Source organism: Delphinapterus leucas, chromosome 14, assembly GCF_059928025.1.
Source record: "Delphinapterus leucas isolate spDelLeu-1000000601 "Yukka" chromosome 14, BTC_Dleu_Yukka2, whole genome shotgun sequence".
In the NCBI taxonomy this organism is placed as follows: Eukaryota; Metazoa; Chordata; class Mammalia; order Artiodactyla; family Monodontidae; genus Delphinapterus; species Delphinapterus leucas.
The window spans coordinates 57,074,503-57,101,820 of record NC_143142.1 but is presented as its reverse complement, the minus strand read 5'-3'; the positions used below and the strand labels follow the sequence as shown (position 1 = coordinate 57,101,820).

At 35.6% G+C, this 27,318-nt stretch overlaps 1 protein-coding gene across 4 annotated transcripts in view; it reads right to left on the bottom strand.

Moving 5' to 3' along the window:
• Window positions 1-27,318, bottom strand: part of PIK3C3 (phosphatidylinositol 3-kinase catalytic subunit type 3) — a 154,698-nt gene that overhangs the window by 37,653 nt on the left and 89,727 nt on the right. For all 4 annotated transcript variants that reach the window (XR_016387628.1, XM_022562649.3, XM_022562648.2 and 1 more), the window contains 8 exons: window positions 26,477-26,582; window positions 24,887-25,003; window positions 19,436-19,567; window positions 17,140-17,268; window positions 16,416-16,485; window positions 14,178-14,242; window positions 11,448-11,532; window positions 1,402-1,476 (listed from right to left, as the gene is read on the bottom strand). Coding sequence is in view for 3 of the 4 variants with exons in the window: in XM_022562649.3 (XP_022418357.2) it covers window positions 1,402-1,476; window positions 11,448-11,532; window positions 14,178-14,242; window positions 16,416-16,485; window positions 17,140-17,268; window positions 19,436-19,567; window positions 24,887-25,003; window positions 26,477-26,582 (779 nt within the window). In the remaining variant the exon portion in view is untranslated. The remainder of the gene's footprint in view (window positions 1-1,401; window positions 1,477-11,447; window positions 11,533-14,177; window positions 14,243-16,415; window positions 16,486-17,139; window positions 17,269-19,435; window positions 19,568-24,886; window positions 25,004-26,476; window positions 26,583-27,318) is intronic.

Below are 27,318 nucleotides of genomic sequence, written 5' to 3'. Positions count from 1 at the left end.
TTTTGGTATCCCCAGCACCTAGAACAATACCTAAAATATAGTAGGTGCTCAATAAGCATTTGTTGAATTATATTAAAAAGATACCTTCAGCTAGTGATAAGTGCTATAAAGAAAACAAAACAGAATAACAAATAGAGAGTAATGGAGAGGGGTGGGGTGGCAGGTATATAAATATTATTTGACTGGAGAGTTAGAAAAGGATACTCTAAAAAGATGCCAGGGCTTCCCTGGTGGTGCAGTGGTTGAGAGTCCGCCTGCCGATGCAGCGGACACAGGTTTGTGCCCCGGTCTGGGAAGATCCCACATGCCGCGGAGCGGCTGGGCCCGTGAGCCATGGCCGCTGGGCCTGCGCCTCCAGAGCCTGTGCTCTGCAACGGGAGAGGCCACAACAGTGAGGCCCGCGTAACGCAAAAAAAAAAAAAAAAAGATGCCATTCAATCTTAGACTTACTCACCGAAGTCTTGAAAGATCTGAGAGAAGAGCTTCCCAGGAAGAAGAAGAAACAAGGGTACTTGCCCAAGACGGGAGTGATTTTACATTCATACATTCAAACCTGTTAGTAGTGTAGGCAAGCCACAATGGCTACAGTAAAGAGTTCAGATTTTAATCATACAGTTTGGGCAAAAGATATTGGTGGTTTCAAATGGGATAAAAGCAGTGGAAATGAAGAGGGGGTAACTTCATGATTTATTTTGGTGAGCAGTAGATACAATTTGATAATAGATTCGATATGTAAGATGAAGCCAATAGTGCAGTTAAAAATGACTCCCAAGTCTGGGGCTTAAACAACTGAGTAGGTGATGTTACTATTTATTAAGATGGGGAAACCAAGTGAGGAGCAGCTTATCAGGCAGGTAGTGGAGGAAGAAAACAACTTTTATGACTAGCTGTATAATATTTAGGATTTCAGGTAAACAGCTAATGAAATGGATTGAAATAGAGTAAGTTTGGAAGTTGCACAGAGATGGTGTTTAAAGCCATGGGGCCAAGGAGTTATTAGGAAGAAGGATGAGAATGATTATTCCACATAACTCCAAGGGGAAAAGGTAAAGAATTAAAGATAGAGGTTAATGTGAGTTCAGTGTTGTTTGATAAGAGAAAGAACATTTAAACATTCCAACTAGAGCTGTACAGTAAGAGATTGGACTGCTTGTATACATTATGGGCTTCCCACTAAAGGAGGCATTTCGAGAAGTAAGGGCTAGATGACCATCTGTAGGATTTCTACTAAAGCAGTTCTTATAAGGGATGGGAGTTTCCCTGACATGTCCTTCCAAGGTACCATATAAAGGGACTTCAATTTAAATTCACTTATGCAACTTATTTTCTTATGAAGTAGATTCCAGGGCAAAAATCACTGGCATATAAAATGTATATTTGCTACTAGCCATTATTTGTTACCTGTTTTTGTCAGCAAAAGGTTATCCAGGTGCCTGTCTCCAACTCCAAGAATATATGTAATCACGCAATATCCAGCTGCAATAACAGTTCAAATACAAAAGACAAAAGAATTGTGAAAAACACATGCAAACCAGGTTATACATACAACTGAATACAACAGCAGCTTGTGCTACTTTAATTTCAAATTGATTACTACTCTTTCTGACTTCTTACCTAAATTCTCAAATTAAATGTGTAATCTTTGACTCTATGAAGAGGTTATCACTTGAAACTCAAATTATTATTTGCAACAGAGAAAATACCCTGTAGAATTCTGTCAAATTATAAAAGTCACTTTAATCAAAAGTTAAATGAGGTTTCAGAAACCTTAATTATAACATGCGTCTATTGTTTCTCATTTCAAAGTAGATATGTTAAGAATGACAGTGAAAAAAAAGTGTCTGCAGAAACACACATAATGAAGTCAACCATCCCACAACCATCTTATCTACACTATAACAAAAGTAAGTGTAGAATTTAAAAAAAAAAATCTTTAGAGAAACAATCTTGAAGTGCCAGCAGATAGAAAAACAAATGAATTCACGTGAGTGGTAAAGGCATGTATGAAGTTCACAGCATAATCCTCTAAATTAAGAAAAATTACCTGAGCAGGACAAGGGGCAGAGTCACTGTCTCTACCTTTATTCTCTTTTTCTTTCTCTTCTAAAGTCTGGAAACCTGGCGCATGATGAAAGTGCTCAAAAAATTTAAGCAAACAACACCTGTTTGAAGCCGTTTTTTTTCTGTTCTGTTTCTCGCATTAGTAACTTAAGAACAAATGCAACTTGCAAACACACATATGACTATGCCAGTATTTACAAACACATGTTTATTTCAGACACTATGTAGAAAAAAGATCGGACCACCTGTTAATAACCAAATTAATCCTGTCTAAATTCATTAATATTAAAGTTCATTTGATTCAGGTTCTGAAGGCCATTATGGAAGTCCAAAAGTGGCTTAAGCAATGACATCCATCATCAGATTAATCTTCAATTATAATTATAAACAAAGTTACAATTTATTGAAGGCTAGGTTCTTAGCTAGGCACATTACATTCATCATGTCTAACCCTTTTAATGATGTCAGTTAAGTATTATAACCATCCTTCAAATTAAAAAACCTAAGGCTCCGGAAGTTAACAGGATTGTCGAAGGTCACTGGGCTGGGGTTTAAACCTAAGTTAGACTCTAACATCATTGCTTACGCCACTTTTGCACTGTACTCTGTGTAATTCCTCCTTCCCAAAGTGGCTATTTTGATGGATGCAACATTCAACAAGATATTTAAGCTCAAGTATATTTGTTTAGAATAACTCACCATACCCTGATTCTAGATAAAATTATATATTATATATATTTCAAAATATATCCATATGTAGAGAATGAATGAAAGCTAGCATACTATCATTCAAAAAAATGCTTCTAATCATATTACTGGTCTACTAATAATTTTCACTTAACTGTAACAAATCAGTTACAGTTGACTAAACAAATCAGTTATTCTCAAAATATAGTCTGTAGTGTGACAAGGACTACTAGTTTGCCAAAAACACAATATCCTATGTACACTTCTTCCTTAAAAGAAGACCAAACTAAGATTTCTGGGGCAAGACTGTACCTACATAAAAGACTACATTTCCCAGCCTCACTTGAAGTTAGGCCTGTCCAGAAAGCAAATGTAGTTTTGTGGTGAGCAGTTTTATAGAGGGAGCTGACCAAGAGAATCAGAGATCTTGGTTGACACTAACATCCCTAAAGAGTTAAAACAACAACAGTAATGGCTTACATCTGGGCTTCTTACAAAAAAAGAAAATAACTGTTACGTGTGTAAACCACCATAGTTAGATTATGTTAACTGATGCTGAATGAAACTGGTAGTTGGGCCACTGGGGGACTTGAGGGTCATTTACATAAAGGATGAGCAAATACAGCTTGATGGCCCAAATTGGACCCCCTCTGTTTTTATATTTTACAAAGAAAGTTTATTGGAACAGAGCCATGCCCATTTATTTAAATATTTCTTAAGCACTATAATGGCCTGGTTGAATGGTTGCAACAGAGACCACCTGGCCTGAAAAGTATAAATATATTTACTATCTGAAAGGCTTTAGGGAAAAATTGACTGACATTTGATCTAAGGCATTGCTACCCAAAATGTGATACACAGACTGGCAGTTTCACTACCACCTAGAATCTTGTTAAAAATGCAAACTCTTAAGCCTTACTTCATTCCTATTGCATCAGAATCTCCAGAGGCAATGTCCAGAGAGTGATTGTTATATATATCAAAGTTTGAAAAGCCCTCTCTAGTGTTCTAATGCATCTAAGAATCCCCTGGGAATCCTCTATGCAGATTCTGATCCAAACAGCAGGGGAAAGGCCTGAGAGTCTGTAATACAAACAAGTGCCCAGGTGAAGCTAATGCTGTTGGATTATACTTGTAGTAGCACTGCTCTAAAACTGCTGCAAAATATGCAGTTCCACAAATGACTAAAGGCTCTCCACTAAAAGACTAGTAAGTGAAGGATATCCTTAACTGAAGGATATTAAATCTGATATTGGTAAAGAGAATTGAGAACACATTAGAACTTAGCACACTGAGTTCTCTAATAAGTGATTCACTTAGAAATCCGGTTGCCACTTGTCAAGGATACAAAACTCCTACAGATAATATGCATATGAAGATAGCTGAAATTCCTGCAATTTTCACAAAGAACATCATTGTGTTATCAGTGCATCTGAGTTGTTACATGGTACCAGTTACCTTCTTATTAATTATAAATTACAATTAGTTTAATTTTTATCACTATTTACTTTGTTTCAAGTTGTTTAGCTATCTCTATGAAAGTAATGATTCACATACACAGCAACAGTATTTTTGACCTAAAATTTTCATGTAACTAGACATGTATGAATTATGCCTGTCTCTGCTGATAAAGCAAAATGTTTTTTTTTTAATTTTTTGCGGTACGTGGGCCTCTCACCGTTGTGGCCTCTCCCATTGCGGAGCACAGGCTCCGGACGCGCAGGCTCAGTGGCCATGGCTCACGAGCCCAGCCGCTCCGTGGCATGTGGGATCTTCCCGGACTGGGGCACGAACTTGTGTCCCCTGCATCGGCAGGAGTACTCTCAACCACTGCGCCACCAGGGAAGCCCAGCAAGATATTTTTATAAACTACTCTTTATCATCAACTTTGGTTTTTCAGTAATATTTCATTGTTACTACTGGATTATTTTCCAATGGAAATGGAAAATGTATGAAAAAGAGCCTTTTACCCTGCCTCAGTGTGTTAAGGTCATAAATATGTTGGATGATCATTTCAATAAATGTTTTTTAAGTCAAGTGAGACAGCATATGATCTTTCTCTCTTTCATATATATAAATGGTGGAGATGAGAATTTGGGGTGTTTCAATAATTCAAATGTCAACACTTAAAAGATAAAAGATTACATCTTGAAAAAGGTATCTGAGGCAAGAGTAGGATGACCCTTCGAAATTTTGAGGATATAAACAATATTCAGAATGATTTGAGATGGCACAGAGTAGATCAGAAGAGTTTCAGGAAAAATGAAGTTATTTTTTAACTATAATGGAAACACTATACCTGTCCAAGAGAATCTCGTCAAAAGGATGCTATTCATTAGTATTTGGACTTCATGTGAGATACACACACAAACATCTTGAAACTGGTTTTATAAAACAACTTTGACTTAAAGCAAAATACAGAGAAATATAGACAACTAAACAATACTATCTCCCTTTACTAGTAAAGATATGAGTGTGAGAATAATCAGTGTTCCCACATTTACTTGCATAATATAGATTTGACACCTTGCATAATCCGGAAAAAATGTCACCATAACTAATCGCATTCTTCTTCTTACACTTTGCCAAAAACCTAAAACATTACTTTTTAAAATGAAAGTTATAATACATGCATATATGTGATAATGCCCAACAATCAGATTCTAGTACAATGTTGCAACTTATTAAGCACTGAATCCTCTAATGAAAAATTCAAATGGCTTTCAACTTGCAACATTACCTGGAATGCTACCAAACTCACTGAAACACACAAAATTATTTTGTAACACAGCAGTATATATAGAAAACAGAAGGGTATTCAAAATAAGATGAAGAGAAGGCCTGCCATCAAATCAGTTATCAGGATATGAATAAATATGAAATGCTTTTATTAGGAAGAATATCTAATTTGAAGTTAACTGTCCAGGTACAATCTAAATGGCTATTTTTTTTTTTACATTAAAAAAAGGCATATTTTCGTTAGCGCATGGGAAAAAATGGAACATTATATAAAAGGCACAATACTATGACATTTAGCACATATTATGAAATATTGTTCCAGTACTTTTTTTAAGTGAGCAGGGTTTTCAAAATTTAGTCAATACTTATAGGTTGTGTGCATATATACTTTAAGTAGAAAAAGTTAACATTTCTTTATTAAATAGATTTACAAGGTAAAAAAATTTACAGTAACTACCAGAAAGTTAAGTAAAAAGACACGAGGTAATTGCTTGAGGGCATACAAAATATCTCAGGTAATAAAGTACTGAAAACTAGGTGTGGCAGATTAAAGATTCTTTAACATGCTTTTCATTCAAGATGGGAACTATATCCTTTCCCCTTGAATCCAGGAAGGTTCTGTGACTCCTATGACCAACAGAATATGACAGAAGTGACAAGCTGCCAGCTTCCCAATCCAGGCCTTCAGAAACCAAAAGTTTCTACTTCCTGTCTCTTAGAATACTTCCTCTTGAAACCCAGCTCTGAGAAACACAAGCCATAGGGTAAGCCTTGTACAGTTGCCTTGATTGACAAGGCTTGCTGAAAAACAGTATAAGCTGCCAGCCATGTGAGTGATCTATCAAGCCTTTAGAAGTATATTAATTTTTTCAGATCTTAGAAAACACAGACTTAATGGAGAAAAAAGTGAATGGAAGAGAAAAGGGAAAAAAGGACAGAAGAAAGGAAGTAAAGCAGGGAGGGAAAGAGGGACAGGAGAGAGAAATACAGAGTGAGTAAGAAAAGGGAAACATTTTCTCTTAGATGCTTCAATTTTTTTTAGTCTTAAAATCTAAATACACTGTATGTGATCATTTTTATGGGTAAGCACAGTTACACGTAACACATGTAATGTTCCTTAGGTTAAAATAAGAATTAAAACCACAAGGAATATGAATATACATACACACATTTTATTTCAGTATTTTAAAAGTTCCTAGGAATATTATATTTTCTTTATACTTCTCAGCCAAAAATGTATCAAGTATAAATTTGGGGATAAATTATGTAGTACAAAATAATATAGAATACTACCTCATGGGAGCATTGTGAAAAATAAAAAAATGTCATGTATAAGAGAGCAATTTATAAGCCATAAAATGATAGGAAAGTTTAAATATAGTTGTTATATGTCTAGAAAATCCTCTACTTGCTTCCCCAAGCTTGACTGCTTAAGTAGAAATATGGACATAAACATAAATATAATATTTATGTAAAACAGGAATAACATGATATATGCCATATACTATTCAGGGCTCAACTCTAGTGTCAACTCCTTTATTAACCCTCCCTTAAACAATCTAGTTATTAAAAAAAAAAAAATCTCTCAAGAAAATAAAAAATAATCCTCTAGAATATAAACTTCATGAGAATAGGCATAAGTGGTTGAAGCATTTGAATTAATCCCTATGGCATGTCACTACTTACTTATTTCCAGAAAGGGACCATAAGTACTAATCTAAAATACCATGAGAGGCACCTCCTAACAGAGCACTGTTATCTTAGCTCTAGAGATTTATCAAAAATATAATTATTCCTGAAACACTTTTCCCACAGTCTACTTAATTGCTTACTCAAACTCAGGGAAAATCAAGGGAAAAATTACAACTTCCAGGAAGAAATAACTTATAATTACAAAACAGTTAAGTGATTGCAAAGATGAATCTATGGATAAACCACTAGCCAGACTCGTCAAGAAAAAAAGGGAGAAGACTCAAATCAACAGAATTAGAAATGAAAAAGGAGAAGTAATAACTGACCCTGCAGAAATACAAAGAATAATGAGAGATTACTACAAGCAACTACATGCCAATAAAATTGACAACCTGGAAGAAATGGGCAAATTCTTAGAAAAGCACAACCTCCTGAGACAAAACCAGGAAGACAGAGAAAATATAAACAGACCAATAACAAGAACTGAAATTGAAACTGTGATTAAAAATTTTCCAACAGGGCTTCCCTGGTGGCGCACTGGTTGAGAGTCCGCCTGCCGATGCAGGGGACGCGGGTTCGTGCCCTGGTCCGGGAAGATTCCACATGCCGCGGAGTAGCTAGGCCCGTGAGCCTTGGCCGCTGAGCCTGTGTGTCCAGAGCCTGTGCTCTGCAACAGGAGAGGCCACAACAGTGAGAGGCCCATGTAAAACAGAAAAAAAAAAAAAAAAAAAAAAAATCTTCCAACAAAGAAAAGCCCAGGACCAGGTGGCTTCACAGGCAAAATTCTATCAAGCACTTAGAGAAGAGCTAACACCTATCCTTCTCAAACTCTTCCAACATATAGCAGAAGGAGGAATACTCCTAAACTTGGAGGAATGCTCCCAAACTCATTCTACGCGGCCACCATAACCCTGATACCAAAACCAGGCAAAGATGTCACAAAAAAAGAAAACTACAGATCAATATCACTGATGACCATAGATGCAAAAATCTTCAACAAAATACTAGAAAACAGAATCCAAAGGCACATTAAAAGGATCATACACCATGATCAAGTGGGGTTTATCCCAGGAATGCAAGGATTCTTCAATACATGAAAATCAATGTGATATACCATATTAACAAACTGAAGGATAAAAACCATATGATAACCTCAATAGATGCAGAAAAAGCTTTCAACAAAATTCAACACCCACATGTGATAAAAACTCTCCAGAAAGTAGGGATAGAGGGAACTTACCTCAACATAATAAAGGCCATATATGACAAACCCATAGCCAACATCATTCTCAATGGGGAAAAACTGAAACCATATCCTCTAAAGTCCGGAACAAGACAAGGATGCCCACTCTTACCACTAATATTCAACATAGTTTTGGAAGTTTTGGCCACAGCAATCACAGAAGAAAAAGAAATAAAAGGAATCCAAATGGGAAAAGAAGTAAAGCTGTCACTGTTTGCAGATGACATGATACTATACACAGAGAATCCTAAAGATGCTACCAGAAAACTACTAGAGCTAATCAATGAATTTGGTAAAGTAGCAGGATACAAAATTAATGAACAGAAATCTCCTGTATTCCTATACCCTAATGATGAAAACTCCAAAAGAGAAATTAAGGAAACATTTCCATTTACTATTGCAACAAAAAGAATAACATACCTAGGAATAAACCTAACCTAAGGAGACAAAAGACCTTATGCAGAAAACTATAAGACACTGATGAAAGAAATTAAAGATGATACAAACAGATGGAGAGATATATCATTTTCTTGGATTGGAAGAATCAACATTGTGAAAATGACTATACAACCCAAAGCAATGTACAGATTCAGTGCAATCCCTATCAAACTACCAATGGCATTTTTCACAGAACTAGAACAAAAAATTTCACAATTTGTATGGAAACACAAAAGATCCCGAATAGCCAAAGTAATCCAGAGAAAGAAAAACACAGCCCAGAAATCAGGCTCCATGACATCAGACTATACTATGAAGCTACAGTAATCAAGACAGCATGGTACTGGCACAAAAACAGAAAGACAGATCAATGGAACAGGATAGAAAGCCCAGAGATAAACCCATATGCATATGGTCACCTTATCTTTGATAAAGGAAGCAAGAATATACAATGGAGAAAAGATAGCCTCCTCAATAAGTGGTGCTGGGAAAACTGGACAGCTAGAATACTTCCTAACACCATACACAAAAATAAACTCAAAATGGATTAAAGACCTACATGTAAGGCCAGACACTGTAAAATTCTTAGATGAAAACATAGGAAGAACACTCTATGGCATAAATCACAGCAAGATCCTTTTTGACCCACCCCCTAGAGAAATGGAAATAAAAACACAAATAAACAAATGGGACCTAATGAAACTTAAAAGCTTTTGCAAAGCAAAGGAAACCATGAACAAGACGAAAAGACAACCCTCAGAATGGGAGAAATTAATCTCCAAAATACACAAGCAGCTCATGCAGCTCAATATCAAAAAAACAAACAACCCAATCCAAAAATGGGCAGAAGATCTAAACAGACATTTCTCCAAAGAAGATATACAGATTGCCAACAAACACATGAAAGGATGCTCAACATCACTAATCATTAGAGAAATGAAAATCAAAACTACAGTGAGGTATCAGCTCACACCAGTCAGAATGGCCATCATCAAAAAATCTATAAACAGGGCTTCCCTGGTGGCGCAATGGCTGAGAGTCTGCCTGATGATGCAGGGGACACGGGTTCATGCCCCAGTCCGGGAAGATCCCACATGCCACGGAGTGGCTGGGCCTATGAGCCATGGCTGCTGAGCCTGCGTGTCCAGAACCTGTGCTCCACAACGGGAGAGACCACAACAGTGAGAGGCCCACTTACCGAAAAAAAAAAAAAAAAATCTATAAAAAATAAATGCTGGAGAGGATGTGGAGAAAAGGGAACCCTCTTGTACTGTTGGTGGGAATGTAAATTGATACAGCCACTATGGAGAACAGTATGGAGGTTCCTTAAAGTACTAAAACTAGAACTACCATATGACCCAGCAATCCCACTATGGGCATACACCCTGAGAAAACCATCATTCAAAATGAGTCCTGTACCACAATGTTCATTGTAGCACTATTTACAATAGCCAGGACATGGAAGCAACCTGGGTGTTCATTGACAATTGAATGGATAAAGATGAGGCACATATATACAATGGAATATTACTCAGCCATAAAAAGAAATGAAATTGAGTTATTTGTAGTGAGGTGGATGGACCTAGAGTCTGTCATACAGAGTGAAGTAAGTCAGAAAGAGAAAAACAAATACCATATGCTAACACATATATATGGAATAATTAAAAAAAAAAAAGGTTCTAATGAACCTAGGGGCAAGACAGGAAGAAGGACGCAGATGTAGAGAATGGACTTGAGGACACAGGGAAGGGGAAGGGTAAGCTGGGATGAAGTGAGAGAGTGTTCTGGACATATATACACTCTCAAATGTAAGATAGCTAGCTAGTGGGAAGCAGAGACATAGCACAGGGAGATCAGCTCGGTGCTTTGTGACCACCTACAGAGGTGGGATAGGGAGGATGGGAGGGAGATGCAAGAGGGAGGGGATATGGGGATATATGTGTACATATAGCTGATTCACTTTGTTATACAGCAGAAACTAACACAACATTGTAAAGCAATTATACTCTAATAAAGATGTTTAAAAAAAAAGATGCATCTATAAAAGAGTAAACAGAATTTACACCTTATTCCTACTATTATGTCAAAACATTAATGACCTCTTTTTTCACATTTTCTGTCTTTTAATCTTCTTGCACAGCATTTAAAACTGCTATGGTTTGAATGTTTGTGTCCCCTCAAAATTCACATGCTGAAATCCTAATGCCCAAGGTAGTGGTGTCAGGAGGTGGGAACTTCGGGAGGTGCTTAGCCCTCATGAATGGGATTAGCCCCCTACAAAAGATACCCCACAGAGCTCCCTAGCTCCTCCCAACAGGTGTAGATACAGTAACACGTCTTTGACCCAAAGAAGGCCCTCACCTGACCAGGCTGGCATCTTATCTCAGACTTCCAGCCCCCAGGGCTGTGAAAAATAAATTTCTGTTGTTTGTAAGTCACTCAGTCTCTGGTATTTTGTTATTGTAGCCCAAATGGACTAGAAAAAATCCTAACATGTTCTAAATGTGTATGAGTATGGTAATATCAGGATAGCTTGTTTTCCTTTATTTCCACATATCAATGAAACGTAGTAAGTTGAAATACTTACCACAGCTTTTAACATAAGTATCCATAACTTCAGCACTGATCCCATTTGGCCCATTCTCACTTGGTGCATATTTTCTAAAAAAGTTCTGAAAAGATATTATTTTCATGTTTATAAATTCAATACAATCCTTAAACAAATTAGCATTTAAAAATTGTAAATAATGACAAAGAGGTGTCTGGTGTACAGCAGCCAGTAATTATAAAATGTGGACTTTAGGAAGCATATTCCTCAGGAATCAGTCTTATTACTATGCTTATAGGCTAAGACAAACAAACAAATAAATAAATAAAAGCCTGCTACTTCTATACCACAGGGGAAAACATTAAATAAACTTACTGCTATATCTCTATACTTAATTTATCAGTTTGTTTCACCTTTCTCTTCAATGTAAACATGAGGGGTTTTCTGGGTATCATACATTCTCCTAAAAGTGAACATGAGTTTTAAAAATTACCTTTTAAGTATGGCCACTGAAACACTGTTACCATTAACAAACTCAATAAAGTTACATTCCAATTTTAATGCAATGCTAAGAATTTTCAGATTCAGAGGAAAGTGATAGAAAGATAAATATAAGAGATGCAGACTGAACCAAAGAATTATAGGGGCACAATAAATACACTAGAGTGTCCAAAGAGTCTGGAAACACTGGGGAAAATCATGCATTTATTTTTTTTTCCCCCAGATTACCAACTGGACCTATTCCCTTACATCTAGATGTTAAAGAAAAATACACAGTGTATATTATTTGAAAATACAACTAACATACTATTAAAAAAGTAAGTTTATCCTATGTTTTAAGCTTTTTGGAGCACTTTGTAAGTTTGACAAAGAATCTATATCTAGAATATATAAAGAACTCCTATAAATCAATAAGGAAAAGACAAACGACCCAACATGAAAATGCGCAAAAGATATGAACAAGCACTTCACAGAAGAAATAAATGGCCTACACATATTTTTAAATACTCAATCTTTCAGGTAATCAGGGAAATACAAACTAAATAATAATAAATACCAAAATTTAGAAGTTTGACAATACCAAGATTAGGCAAAGATGGGTAGCAATGAGAAACAGTTGCTTCTAAAAACAATTACTTTGGAAAACAATTTTTAACTATCTACTAAAGTTGAAGATAAGATAAGCTATGACTCAGCAAAATTATTTACACAGATCACACACGCAACTAAGAATCAGGACACAAACTGTCATTGGTTTAATTTACAAAATCATAATTGCACAGAGCAACATAATAATTGATAACTTTATTAAACAATTACTTCAGTTAAAACCTGTGCTAAAGCTCTGCATACATTTCATGTCATCTTCAGAACAATTCTAGAGCTAGGTACTCTTCATCATTATCCAAATTTTACAGATATAAAAACTGAGACTTGAAGGGTATGTTAGGGGGTCCCCTACACCTCTGACAGGTTTGATTTGTTAGTTGGGGTCACAGACTCAACTTACAGTTGTACCACAGCAGTGTGTATTACAGTAAAAGTATACACAACAGGATCAGCATGGGAAAAATACACAGGCAAAGCCTGTGAATTCCATGTGCAATCCTCCTTGTTGTCTTCTGTGAAGGCATACACTGAGCGTACTTACTGGGGGCTGGTCATACAGGCACCCTCTACAGTCTATTTAGTTCAGTAACTATCAAAATTCTAGAAGGAAAGCAGGTTGTTTGCTATAAATCATATTATTTGTACAAACAGTCTAGGTATGTGAACCACCCTTATCAGTTAAAAGCCAAGTTCTCACAGAAAGCCAAATACCAGCTAAAGGCTAACCTGCTTGCAAGGTTACACAAAATATAGCTAGAAAGCTGCAGAGCCAAACTTCAAACTCAGGCAGTTTGATGTTTTGAGTGTGAGCTTTTAACCACTGAACATGACTGTACCCCAAACCAAACAACAGAATCAACCACCTGTTTTGCCAACAAAACAGAGTAACGCTTTCTTGAAAATCTAAACTCCATACTGAATTACTGAGACACTCTAAACTGAGAAACACAAAAACACACTACAGCAAATATCCTCTATCAAGCCTTTCACTGTATTATTTTTCATCTCAGGCATATCAATTTTTCTGTGTGAATTACATACATTTTTCTTAGGAAAAAGAAAAATTATATTTAAAAATTAACAAAATAAACTATTAAGATGTAATAAGAATTCTGAATTAAACACTAATTCACATATTTAAAATGTAAAAAAAAATCCAAAGATATACATGGCTTAGTCCCAGAAAAAACTTGTCTTTTCTTATATTAAAGGAGAGAAATGACTTTGGAGGTGGGGATAAGGGTCTTAAAAAAATAATTGTGCAAAACATGTACAAGCAAAAATATCACTGTAGGACTGTTCTGACAACAAAAATCGGAAATAATCAGAATGTTCACTGATGGCTAAATAAATTATAATATTTCCATACTTTGAAATATAATACAACCATAAACTTTAACAAATTTAAAATTTGTTTACCAGTTAATTCCTGATCTCCTATTATATGTTAGGCCCATTTTAAGGAACTGAACATCTACCATGGAAGCATTTCTAACTGTTAGCATTATTTACTTCTCAGGAAAGGAAAACAACTTTAGGGAAGACGGGTGATAAAAAGAGACTGTCATTTCTAACTTTATATACTTTTTATAAAGATTGAAATTTTTATAATAAGAATATATTCATGAAATTTATAAATCTTTAAAATAGATACTATACCTGAATGCTTCCTTCTGTATCAAGAACTTCAGCAACAGGAACTGACTGGATAAATTGCATGAAGCCTACACAGAAACAGATGCATTGTATTAAGCATAGCTATTGGTGAAGCAATAAAAATAAAGATTCTGCTAAGAATAGTCTTCATTTGAAAATGTATACACTACAAACCTAATAGCTTAAAGAGGTCTATAAACATTGTATTTAGTATACACTGGCATTTACATCATAGGAAATACAAGGAAACTTAAAAAAAAAAATAAGCTGACAATCTGTATGCTTCTCAAGGCCAATTTCTATTATTATACACAAGGAACACAAAGTAATAGGCTAGGCTTCTTAAATCTGGAATAAAAATTTCTTTCTATAGTATTATAACATATGTCAATTAAAATTATTCTGAATTTAAAATCATTTTAAGAAATCTGGAATTGTGGAATATCAATCACCTAACCCTAAAATTATAGTATATTCATTGGCTTTCTTTGTGTAATACTCCATCTTCTGCCATTCCCTGGAAATGATATAAGAGGGAAGTATAAATCCCTTAAACTACCAAAAAGAAGGGAAAGAAGATAGTATACAGGAGAATAAGGAGAAAAAGTAAATCTGGTAAGTCTAGGGACAACAAAAGAAGTATAAAACTACAAATCTGTGAAAAAAAATCAAAGTTGAATGATGGAAACTATTTCAGGATTATAACCATGATCTGGTTTTGGTAAGCCTTACATTATAATCATTCACATGCAAATTAGGAGACTGTATATTTCTTTAGAGTAAGAAATGTATCATCTATTCTTATAAATACTGACCAGTCTGCATTAATGCACTTAACAGACGTTTATAGTTTTTCTACTATGTAGCAAGAACTTCGCCAGATAAGCAAAAATAGAGCCTTGACCCTGCTTTCAAAGATCTTACAAGCTTGCAAGTTTTATTGGGATAAAAACTATGAACGAAAGAGAATAGCATAGGGAGACCTATATTACAACAGGGATCAGAGGACATCTGACATCTGAACCGTGTTTTGAAGGATAATAAAGATTAATTAGTAAAGCGGAAAGGATATTAAAGACAATGATCATATAAGACTGAAAAGAGCATGGTACATTTGAGAAAATGGAAGGTGGCTGGTGTGGCTAAAGCTTAAGAAGCAAGGGGGAGAGTGGCAAGAAAGAGGTGACAGAGGTAGGTGCAGAAGTATGTCATACCATGCAAGAACTTGTAAACTAAGCTAAGGCTTTTGTCTTTGTCCCAAGAGCAAATGAAAGCTAAATAAATCAATCTATGAAGGATGGTAGAATATTTGCACTTTTAACAAGATCATTCTGAGAGAAAAATGAGAACAGGAATTAAACCATCAAAAAGATTTGGGGGTGGCCCAGAGAAGGGCAGAAAGCCTAAAATAAAACAGGTACTTGTTTCTTCAAGATACCTAAGGGTAAGAAGCTCTAAGAGTAACAAGATTATAAAATTTACAATAGGCATTAGGCAAGCATTCCTAGGGAATCTTCTGCCAAACTTCCAGAGGTTACTCAATATCAAAAAGACTTAGATATATATTAAAAGAAAAATTAGTGGATAAGGCAACATTATCTGCTGAGTGGCTTGTATAAGCAGGGCACAGCCTCTCTGGGTTTTAGTAACTCTCAGTAATGATTCCAGATACAGATCACCATGGAAGAAAACTACTGTAGTTTGTAGCTACTGAAAGTTTTGAATGCAAAGAAATATATCAGAAAGGTGCTAATTTTTCTTCCAAATATGTTGTTTAATGATTCCAAGAGGTATAAAAGGAAGGAAGGACAGAAGGAAGAAAGGGAGGGACAGAGGGAGGGAGGGAGGGAGAGACGGAAGGTAGGCCAGCAGTCAGGAAGGCCCAAGTGGTCTTCAGTGTTACACATGAGTTCAATCTCTAACATTCTTAACACTTTTCAATTGAAAAAGGAAAAGTAGGGCTTCCCTGGTGGCGCAGTGGTTGAGAGTCCGCCTGCCGATGCAGGGGACACGGGTTCGTGCCCCGGTCCGGGAAGATCCTACATGCCGCGGAGCGGCTGGGCCTGTGAGCCATGGCCGCTGAGCCTGCGCGTCCGGAGCCTGTGCTCCGCAACGGGAGAGGCCACAACAGTGAGAGGCCCGCGTACCACAAAATAAATAAATAAATAATAAATAAATAAAAAAGGAAAAGTATACTCATTGGACACTGAAATAAATAATAATGTTATAAAATAAACTTACCATGTTTTGTACTAGTGGCTAATACTTTATAGGGCGTCAACTTCAAATCCAGATTTTCTTTTCGTAGCAGCTTAAGATCAAAAGTTATATTAACCAAATGAAAAGAATGTTATAAAATAGTTTTGCACGCAAGTACTATAGCACTTTAATACACAGAGATTTAGAAGGTAAACCTAAATTAAGGCTTAATTAAATCAATTAATTTAACTTTGATCATCAAAATAAATGTATTAAGCACTTTACACGGTGGTATGTCAAATTTCTTATCTTTTTCTAGATCACTGTCAGTTTTCGATGAACAGAAGGGTTCCTCCTAAGGATTTATGCAGGCCTTACTGGTCACAAAGTATTTTAGAACACAGAAAAAGGAAATGAGGACAAATATTTTCCTTTATAAGCCAGGGACAGAAACAGGATTTTAAAAAGAAGAAGATTTAATTGACTAAGAGGAAGAAAATTACTAAATTTAACACTGAAAGAACTTAACTGGGAAAAACATTTTTATAAAAAGGAACACATGCAGTTTCATTTTATACTAATCATAAGAGCCATCCTGCAGTGTACAAAAACAACTAAATTTGCTCAAGATCAAGTGGAGATTGTTCAGCTTTCTAGGACTGCATCTGAATGTTACAAAACAATTCTGTCCATGCACAGCATATCCACTAAATCATCAATTTCTAAAATGAAAAAATGTTCCCTACCAACATAAGGTTATGTTCACCTTGTCCATGAGTGAAATGATTTGGAGAATAAGTTGATCTTGGCGTAAATCATCCCCATGCTTAAATATAACTGGATATTTGCCTCCATCTTCTGTCTTAAAGAATAACTGTGCAGGCATAAGGGCACTCTGGAAATAAAAATATTATTTTCAAATTATATAAGAGGGAAATGTGGGGAAATTTATAATAATCTAAAGAAATGAGTCTAATAAAGAAAACAAATAATAATAACCTTAATTTATACAGGCCATGAGAAATAATAGCATAAAAAGTATCAGACAGAGGGATGAACAGACGTGTGACAAAGCAAATACAGTAAAATGTTAATAACAGGATAGAAGAAGTGGGTATACAGCTGTTTACTGTGAAAGTCTTTCAACTTTGCTGTATGTTTGAAAACTTTCGTATAAAATGTTGGGGGAAAAGACAACAAAAATGCTTCAAAGAATATATGTTTAGAACTACAACCTCTAGTGGACTGAAACTCCAAACTTTAAATTATCTTAAATTTGTAGTATCCTTTTATCACCTCAGGCAAAATATATTTTATAAATTACCTTGTACCCTAGCTCACAAAATCTCAAGAACTGGAAGTGATCTCCCTAAAGATAAATGATAAGCAAGAGGTTCTTTGTTGTAATTTCCCTTTTCAGATTTGGATCTGATTCTGAAATTTAGATTTCATCTGAAATCTAATGCAAGCAGCTGACAATCTCAGGATAACTAAGCACTAATCCCAGTGCCTTAAGGGGTTCACTCCCCATGGAGATCTAGCTTTCATTCTTAAGCTAAGGTTTACAAAATACTGTTTAAAAATACTGAAAACTAGGTGCATAACCTTTTCAGCTCTAAGGAGTTCATAAAAAGACAACAGGAATTCATGGATTCCCCTACAACTCTGTGCAGACATTTCAGTGTATGTACAAGCATATGGGTAACATTCTAAAGTATCCAATCCATCACTTTCATTGGACCCTTAAAGACATTCATGACTCAAAAATGGTTAAAAATTATAATGCTAGAGTTATGTAGTAAACACTCTAGAACCATTAATTGCTAACTGCAATTCAGAATTTTTAAGAATGTCCACATACTTAATAAGGGCTGGAAGAAAAAAATCAGGACTGAATATTAGGATTAAAAAGATGTCCCATGATATTTTATTGACCATCTACTTTGTGTATATAAGACATAATTATAAAATTATATTATTAAGGGAAAAATGGATCCAGAATACACCTAACAATAATGATAGATTCTTATGCCCCACTCTTACAACTCCTGCTCTATGTCTTAGATATTCTTTTTCATCCTGTTTGCAAAAAAATAGTAAAAATCCTTTTTTGATTCACTGGTTTTGATTAGTCCTAAGGGAATGAGAATATTAGAAGCAGGTCTTATTTGGGAGTTCTAGCATGAACTAAGAAATACTTGCATTTTCTCTCCTGTACCAACATTTTTCAAATTGCAGGATATAATTCAATAATGAGTTTTAAAACCAATTAAATAGGTTGCAAACAACATTTAAAAATTAATGCAATAGAATAGTTTTTAAAAGAATAGAAACTATTAGAGTCCATAATATGCAGTAAGGTTAAGTACTGCTTTATGAAACTTACGTTGCAGTTGTGTGCGCTGGGCTGCCATGGGCTGCCTTTAAACACACCCTTAAAAAAATCAACCATTTTTTACTGTAATCACACCCCTTTCCATATACCCAAGTTGTTGATCTATGAGCCCTTTCTTATCTGATACAAAGTAATATCCCAATGCAACTTATGCCCTTCCACCCTTAGAATCAGAAGACCTAAAACATCATGCCTCAGAGAGACCTTTCAATATGATGCCCAGCAGATAATGATGCTTCTTCACAAGTAATGATGCTCAGCCCTTTGGCCTGCTTAGAGAAGGCAGCTGCTACCAGTTCTTTCTAACTATCCAGGTGGTGGCCAGCCAAAAGAAAGTCTGGCATGCTATTAAGGACTAAAGAGAATTACTACACTTGAAAATACAAGAAAAAATTTAAGTCATAGGTTAACTAGAACTCATATCTAACCACGGGAACTTATAATGTCTAAGTTTGCGATTTAACTTTTAATTTTTTTAAAAAAAAGCTTACATGAGAAAAATCAGGTGATTAATAAATAGTTCAAAAATTAAAGATTAAAAAATCCAGATATAAAAATATTTTATACATTTCACATAAAATGTTTACTGATAATACAAAAAGATCTTAAAACAAAACACACTGATAAATAAAAGGTATCTTTTTTCAAAGGTAGTGTCTAAAATTACCTTAAATAATGTAGCTGTTTCTGGGATTATTCCTCTAATTTTCACCTGGGGTTCTAAAGGCAATGGGATAAGTTCCACATCTGACAAGTTCATCTTTTCGTTGTCTCCAAGCAATGCCTGTAGTCTCTCATTCTAGGAGAACAAGTTAGAAAGTACTAATTAGGTTAAAATGGAAAAGGGGTTTTTAAAGCATATGGTAAAGACATAAAGACTGATTCTATTAACTTTAAAATATTTGCAAAGCACCATAAAAGTATATGCAAAGTAATACAACATAAAGGAGAGAGTATGTGTGAGAGACAAGCACTTATAATCCACCTGACAAAAGCAGCAGCATGCTTTAAAAGGAGCAATCCCTTGACCTATGAAAAGTTGGACTTTCATAAGGTTAGGGAATATGTTTCTGTTGCTGCAACTGATAATCAGGAATATACTCAAGCTGGACTTAAAGATGCAATTTCTATTTTCAAAGGATCTGTGAAGTCACAAGGAGAAACTAATTTCATTTGAAGCTTAATTTCTCATGACCAAATATTAAGCAAGAATTTCATTAGCTGTTCCATTGCATGTATCGGGTTTAGAAAGTAAACTCAATTTACTTGGACCTTACCTTTTACTGTTCATTGACTCTGTCTGATTGAACTTTTCCCAGGATATCACCATTTATTTATTTCCTTTAGCTCACATGCACACTGCATTGAGCCAAGATTTCAGAAATTGAGAAATTCAAGCCATGATGAAACAGCTTTGTCATTTAGCAGCATCTATAGTGTTTAGACCAAGCCCATCTATTCAATTTCAAAATAACAATCTATTTCCTTTGAAAGCTGTGAGAGTATTGCATTCTTTAAACAGGTGAGCTTGTTCTTAAAGGGAGAAAACTTGACCTAATACACTGGGCTTCTTCCTATTTCTCAAACATGTCACACATGCTCCCATATCAGGGCCTTTGTGCTTGCACCTCCTCTGGCTGGAATAGTCTTCTCTAGTTATTCAGTGGCTTGCTCCCCTACTTGCTTCAGGTTTCTGTCCAAATGTCAACTCTCAGTGAGGCCTTCCTGACTATTCCATTGAAAAGTGAAAAGCTGCCTTAATACTCGAACCCAGCACTTCCTATTCCCCTTTCCAGCTTTTTCTCCAAAGCACATGACGCTATCTAGCATAAAATATATTTTACTTATTTTGTTAACTTTCTCCTCCAACAGGAATGTAAGGTCCTTACATTCTAAAGGTAGGGATTTTTATATTCACCTCTGTATCCTCAGAACCTAGAAAAGTGCCTGGCACACAGGAGGCATGTGATACATTTTTATAGAATAAATATTATAACATAAAGAATCACAAAGTGAAAAGAGACTACTGAACATTCAAAATGAAAGCTTTAATTGTTTTTTAAAAGTGTGGCATCAATGCATTTTTATTGGAACTCAAATATCTACATTCAAAGACCTCAATCAAGAGAATTTTTCCTTAAATGAGATCAGCAAAGGAAAGAAGGTGGCAACAATATTATTTGTTTTACCATCTGACACCTAACTCATGGATCCCCTGGCCACACATTTAACGCTGTTGCACTCACCAAGGCAACTCTCTCCCAACTTCGTTATGAGGGATGGAAAAGTACTATTACATATGATTGCAAATTATTAGCTGTAGTCATTTCATTATTCCTAGTAATAACACAAATAATGGTGGTAGAGAGTCATCTTGGCATTTCACTAAAACTCGAGGGCTTGTTTCTAGTAAAACTAATAAAACTATGTTTGTCTTTTATCACATCATGAAAAACTGTCTGAAAAGATTTTTAGCCAATGTTGACACTATATTTAGGACTGTCTGACTTAAAATATAGGAAAAACAATATGTGTTTTGCAATATGTGGCAAAAACAACATTTATTTTGGCGGACTATAAGTGCTGTCTCCAGTAGGGAGTCAACTTCCAGAACAGCGAAAACTGAGGTGTATCCAGAGGCTCATGGGTGGCGAACAAAAGAGTATGTCACATAAGAACAAACTGCGGTTTAAATACATGCCCCAAACTGACAGTCAAAAGAACAGGAATTCTTTCTGCTGGTGGGCACTGGGGTCACACTGCTGCTCACCAGGGCACCTCTGGAGAGAAGGGCTCCAGGAGGAACAGCAGTAGGAATTTAGTTATTTAACCAGGATTTGTGATTCTTCTCAAAAACAAAGAAAACGCCGACTCAATAAACATGTGTTTCTCTGCAGCCTATTTTCTCCTCCCTAACCTCATTAACATTATTCCCTGCACGCATCTCTGCCAGACCTGATCCCCTGCCTTTAAATTCCTGACTCAATTTTTCACCTTTTAGTCTCTCCGCCTTCCTCTCACAATTCTGAAGGACAGTAAAATGTGTTGTGGTGTTTTACAAATGTCACCAAGAAAGATTTTCCATTTATGGGATTAGGTAAAGAGAAGATATCAGATGAATCCTTCATATCATTTGGGCAAAAGATCAGGAAAAATAACATCTGAAGAACAGATGCTCATCTATTATCATCAAGTAGAAACCTCACCCCGTTGAGAGCAAAATCAATGTACTGGCCATGAGAACACATTGCCAGTCACTATCACTAGTTCTGCAACCTTGGGTGAGTTACTCTGGACCTTCTTTTTCTCAGAAAAATTCTAGTCTAAATAATCTCTAGAGGTTCTATCCATGTCAAATAAATTGTATTCTAAGATACTAAGGTTCTAAAATGAGAGCCAGAAAAGCACTGTAGATAAAAATATGGACTCAGAATGTCTGGGTACAAATCCTAACTTCAACACTTACTAACTGAGGACATCTGGCAAATTACTTAACCTCCTACTACCTACTTTTCCTTACAATTGGGATAATAATAGTACCTAACTTATAGGGTTGTTGTGTGGATAAAAATCAGTGTATATAAACTCATAAAATAGGGTCCCATACATAATCTGTACTTCTAACCACTCCTATTACTATAACAGGCCTCATTTAATTGCACTTCACTTTAGTGCACTATGCAGATATCGATTGCATTGTTTACAAATTGAAGGTCTATGGCAACCCTGTGTCAAGCAAGACTATCGGTGCCAATTTTCCAACAGCACTTGCTCACCTTGTGTCTCTACGTCACATTTTGGTAATTTTCACAATATTTCAAACTTTCTCACTATTATTATACTTGTTATCATGATCTGTGATCAGTGATCTTTGATGTTACTATTGTAATTGATTTGGGGCATCATGAACCAAGCCCATATAAAACGGAGAACCTAATCGATAAAACGTTACGTGCGTTTTGACTGCCCCATTGACCAGCTGTTCTCCCTCTCTCTTCTTCCCCTATTCCCTGAGACACAATGTTGAAATTAGGACAATTTACAACCCTACAATGGCTTTTATGTGTTTAAGTGAAAGGAAGAGTCACAAATCTCTCAGTTTAAATCAAAAGCTAGAAATAATTAAGCTAGTGAGGAAGGCATGTTGAAAGCCTAGACAGGCCAAAAGCTAGGCCTCTTATGCCAAACAGCCAAATTGTGAATGCAAAGGAAAAATTCTTGAAGGAAATTAAACTACTATGAACACATGGATGATAAGAAAGCAAAACAGCCTTATTGCTGATCCGGAGACAGTTTTAGTGGTTTGGATAGAAGATCAAACCGGCCACAACATTCCCTTAAGCCAAAGCCTAACCCAGAGCAAGCCCTAACTCTCTTCAATTCTATGAATGCTGAAAGAGGTGAGAAAGCTGCAGAAGAAAAGTCTGAAGCTAGCAGAGCTTGGTTCACGAGGTTTAAGGAAAGAAGCCATCTCTATAGCATCAAAGTGCAAGGTGAAGCAGCAAGTGCTGACGTAGAAGCTGCAGCAAGTTATCCAGAAGATCTAGCTAAGATAATTAACAAAAGCGGTAGATGACACAGCCTTCTTTTCGAAGAAGATGCCATCCAGGACTCTCACAGCTAGAGAGGAGAAGTCAATGCCTTGCTTCAAGGCTTCAAAGGACAGGCTGACTCTCTGGTCAGGGGCTAATGCAGTTGGCAACTTGAAGTTTAAGCCAACGCATATTTACCATTCCAAAAATCCTAAGGCTCTTAAGAATTATGCTAAATCTACTGCCTGCTCTATAAATGAAGAACAAAGCCTGGATGACATCACATCTGTTTACAATATGGTTTACTGAATATTTTAAGCCCACTGGTGAGATTACTGGTCAGAAAAAAAAAGATTCCTTTCAAAATATGACTGCTCATTGACAATGCACCTGGTCACTCAAGAGTTCTGGTGAAGATGTACAGTGAGTTAATGTTTTTTATACCTGCTAACATAATATCCATTCTGCAGCCCATGGATCAAAGTCTGATTTTGACTTTCAAGTCTCAGTACTTAAAAAATACTATCATAAGGCTGTGAGTGTTAGTGATTCCTCTGATGGATATGGGCAAAGTAAATTGGCAATGTTCTGGAAAGGATTCACCATTCTAGATGCCATCAAGAATAACTGTGATTCATAGAAAGAGGTCAAAATATCAACATTAACAGGAGTTTGGAAGAAGTTGATTCCAACTCTTAGGATGACTTTGGGAGGTTCAAGACTTCTGTGGAAGAAGTAACTAGCAAGATAGCTAGACTTAGAAGGGGAGCCTGAAACTGTGACTGAATTGCTGCAAACTCATGATGAAACTAACAGATGAGAGGCTGCTTCTTAGGGATGAGCAAAGGAAGGTAGTTTCTTGAGATGGAATCTACTTCTGGTGAAGATGCTATGAATATTGGTGAAATGACAAACAGAGGATTTAGAATATTCCATAAAGTTTGTTGATAAAGCAGTGGCAGGGTTTGAGAGAACTAACTCCAATTTTGAAAGAAGTTCTACTATGGGTAATAATGCTGCCAATGAGCACTGCATGCTACAGTGAAAACAAATTGTTAGTGAAAGGAAGAGTCAACTGACGTGGCAAAGATTAATTATCTTCATTGTTGTCTTATTCTACAAAATTGCCCCAGCCACTCCAACCTTCAGCAACCACCACTCTGATCAGTTAGCAGCCACATCATCGAGGCAAGGCCTTCCATCAGCAAAAAGATTATGATTCTCTGAAGGCTCAGATGATGGCTAGCGTTTTTTAGCAATATTTTTAATTAATACATTGCTTTCTTTAGGCATAATGCCATTGCACACTTAACAGACTACAGTATAGTCTATACTATACAGTATAGTGTAGACCTAACTTTTATATGCACTGGGAAACCAAAAAATTCATGTGACTCACTTTATGGTGATATTTGCTGTACTGCAGTGGTCTGGAACAGAACCTGCAATATCTCCGAGGTATGGCCGTAATTGCATGATAAGAATTCCATAAAATATATCAACCAAAGAGACAGTACCAAAACTCAGTATTTTATGATACCAAGACATTATTAGTCATAAACAGAAAGCAAAGCCCAAAGGTTTACCTTTTTCTTACGATTTCCACTTTCACGCTGAACTGCCTTCATTAGGTGCACCAGCCGATCTACAAAGGTCTGCTGTGCAGCCAACAACGAACGCATAACTCTGACAGACTTATCACCCTGAAGGGATTCAAAGGAAAGAAAAATTAATTCTATGTAGCATAATGATTAGGGTTTCTTCAATAGCATGGGTGATCTTTATTCTTTTAACAGCCACAAACTTCAACACAAAGTAGTATTGAAAAAAATTATCTTTATTCAGAGAGAATGATAAACCTGTTATCTTAAACACCGCCAACTCTTCCACAATTGAAAATTAACTGAATCTTCAGCGAATACTTGTCTATCAAAAATTGCACTTTTTTTCCCACACGCAACCATGTGACAAGATAGAATTCATTCACCCAAAATGTATTCACTCACCAGTTCAATAAATATCTGGAAGCCTATAATTTCTTCAAAAATGTGCTGGGCATACAGCAGAAACAATACTATCCTCAGGGAAATAAATATATACTTTAAAAAAAAAGTTCTCAAAGAGTAATATGATATGCTTGCTTAGTAAAACAGAAGTCATAAAAACTAAATGCTATAAAGTCTCATGTAGTAATTCTCAGTTCATAAAATATTATAAAATAACATTTTCTCATTTAAGCTCTCCAATTACATTGATAAAGGCAGCTTGGCAATTGTCATCCTTATTTCGAAGATGGAAATTTATGCTCAAAGAGACTGAAATTTCTTCACAGGATGACAAAGGTTATAAGTGACAGAGATTATGAGAGGACCAACTGCTTATCTGCTAGTCAGTTAGATATAGAGAATCTCTGGCCTCTGAGAACTGTACAAAAGTTTAGACTCAAAGAGTTCAATAAGATGTGACTTAAGTTTTTAAGAAAATTTAAATGAAACATGAAACAGCAGATAAAGATGCTCTGAAGTAAAATATTACATTTCTACAGCAAATCACAGTTAATGTCGTGACAGTTTTCTTTTCATTGCCTGTGCACCTTCTGCTGGCTGAACTGTGACACTGCCTTAACAATCACAAGAATACCGGGCGAAAAATGGCTTACATACCTCTAGAAACTATAAAAGCAAAAATATAAGTTATATAGAAAGTATCTGTAATATGATCATTACCAGATTTATATAAATAAACCTAGTCTTAAAAATAAAAACAGAGAGTGAAATAAAAAAGCAAAGCTTTGGGGGTCTTCTGTTCCAGGTATAGGTTTATTTTATTAAATCAGGGGTCAACAAACTTACTATAAAGGGCCAAGGATTAACTACTTTAGGTCTTGTTGACTATAGAGATTCCATACCAGATATTTATCTCCTATTGGAGTACAAAAGTGACCACAAACAATATGAAAACAAATGAGCATGACTATGTCCCAATAAAATTTTACTTATGAACACTGAAATGTGAATTTCACATAATTTTCATGTGTCACAAAGTATTATTCCTCTTGTGATTTTTTACAACTATTTAAAAATAAAAATCCTTAGCTCATAGGGCATACCAAAACAGGCAATAGGCCGGATATGTCCCATGCACCGTATCTGCCAACCCCTACATTAAATGGTTACCTTCAACAATGCTTGGCTGAACCGTCTCATTACATTCAAGTACATCTCATGGGTCTTTGGATCTCTCTGCTGAGTATCTTGATCTTCACATTCCACTATCACATACCTTAAAAATGTTAAGTCATTCATGTAAATGTGAAATGAAACTCAGAATCATTTTGTAAACACTTATGCCTTTCCATTAAAACAGATCAATTCACATTTGCAAAAATAATTAATGGCAGTAATGAAACACACTTTATTATCACTCTTTTTAAAGCTGAAAATTCAGGAACATATATAACCTTCTATAAAGGTAAATTAATAACAGAATGCCTTAATGTGTACAATATCCTAGACTTTCTAAAAAATTTGGCATCAAAATGAGCATTTTCTCCTAATGCTTTATGAGGTACACAGAGCATTAACATCTTCAGAAATTATATAAGCTCACAAATCTACCAAGTAACTCATGAACAAAAATATTTTCAAAATATATGTAATACTTTTGGTATTACATAAGGCTCTCTTATTCTGGGGAAAACCAACAACAACAACAACAACAACACTGAAGCTTTTTTCATTAACATACCTCTGAAAGATAAATTAAAATCTTAATTTTTCCTTTCATATCCAATTTCCCCATTTCTCAAAATTCCATATATAATCTTCAATTTTTCCATCATAAAATTGTGGTTTTAGAGAGTTAAAAAATTTTAAATATAAATATAGTCTTAAACCTAAACTGCTTATACAATTCATATAATCATATAAATAATGACCTGGATTAGATTTTAGAGGTTGTCTAATCCAGTGTTTCCAACTGTTCTGATTGGAACAAGCCATACTAACAAATACATTTT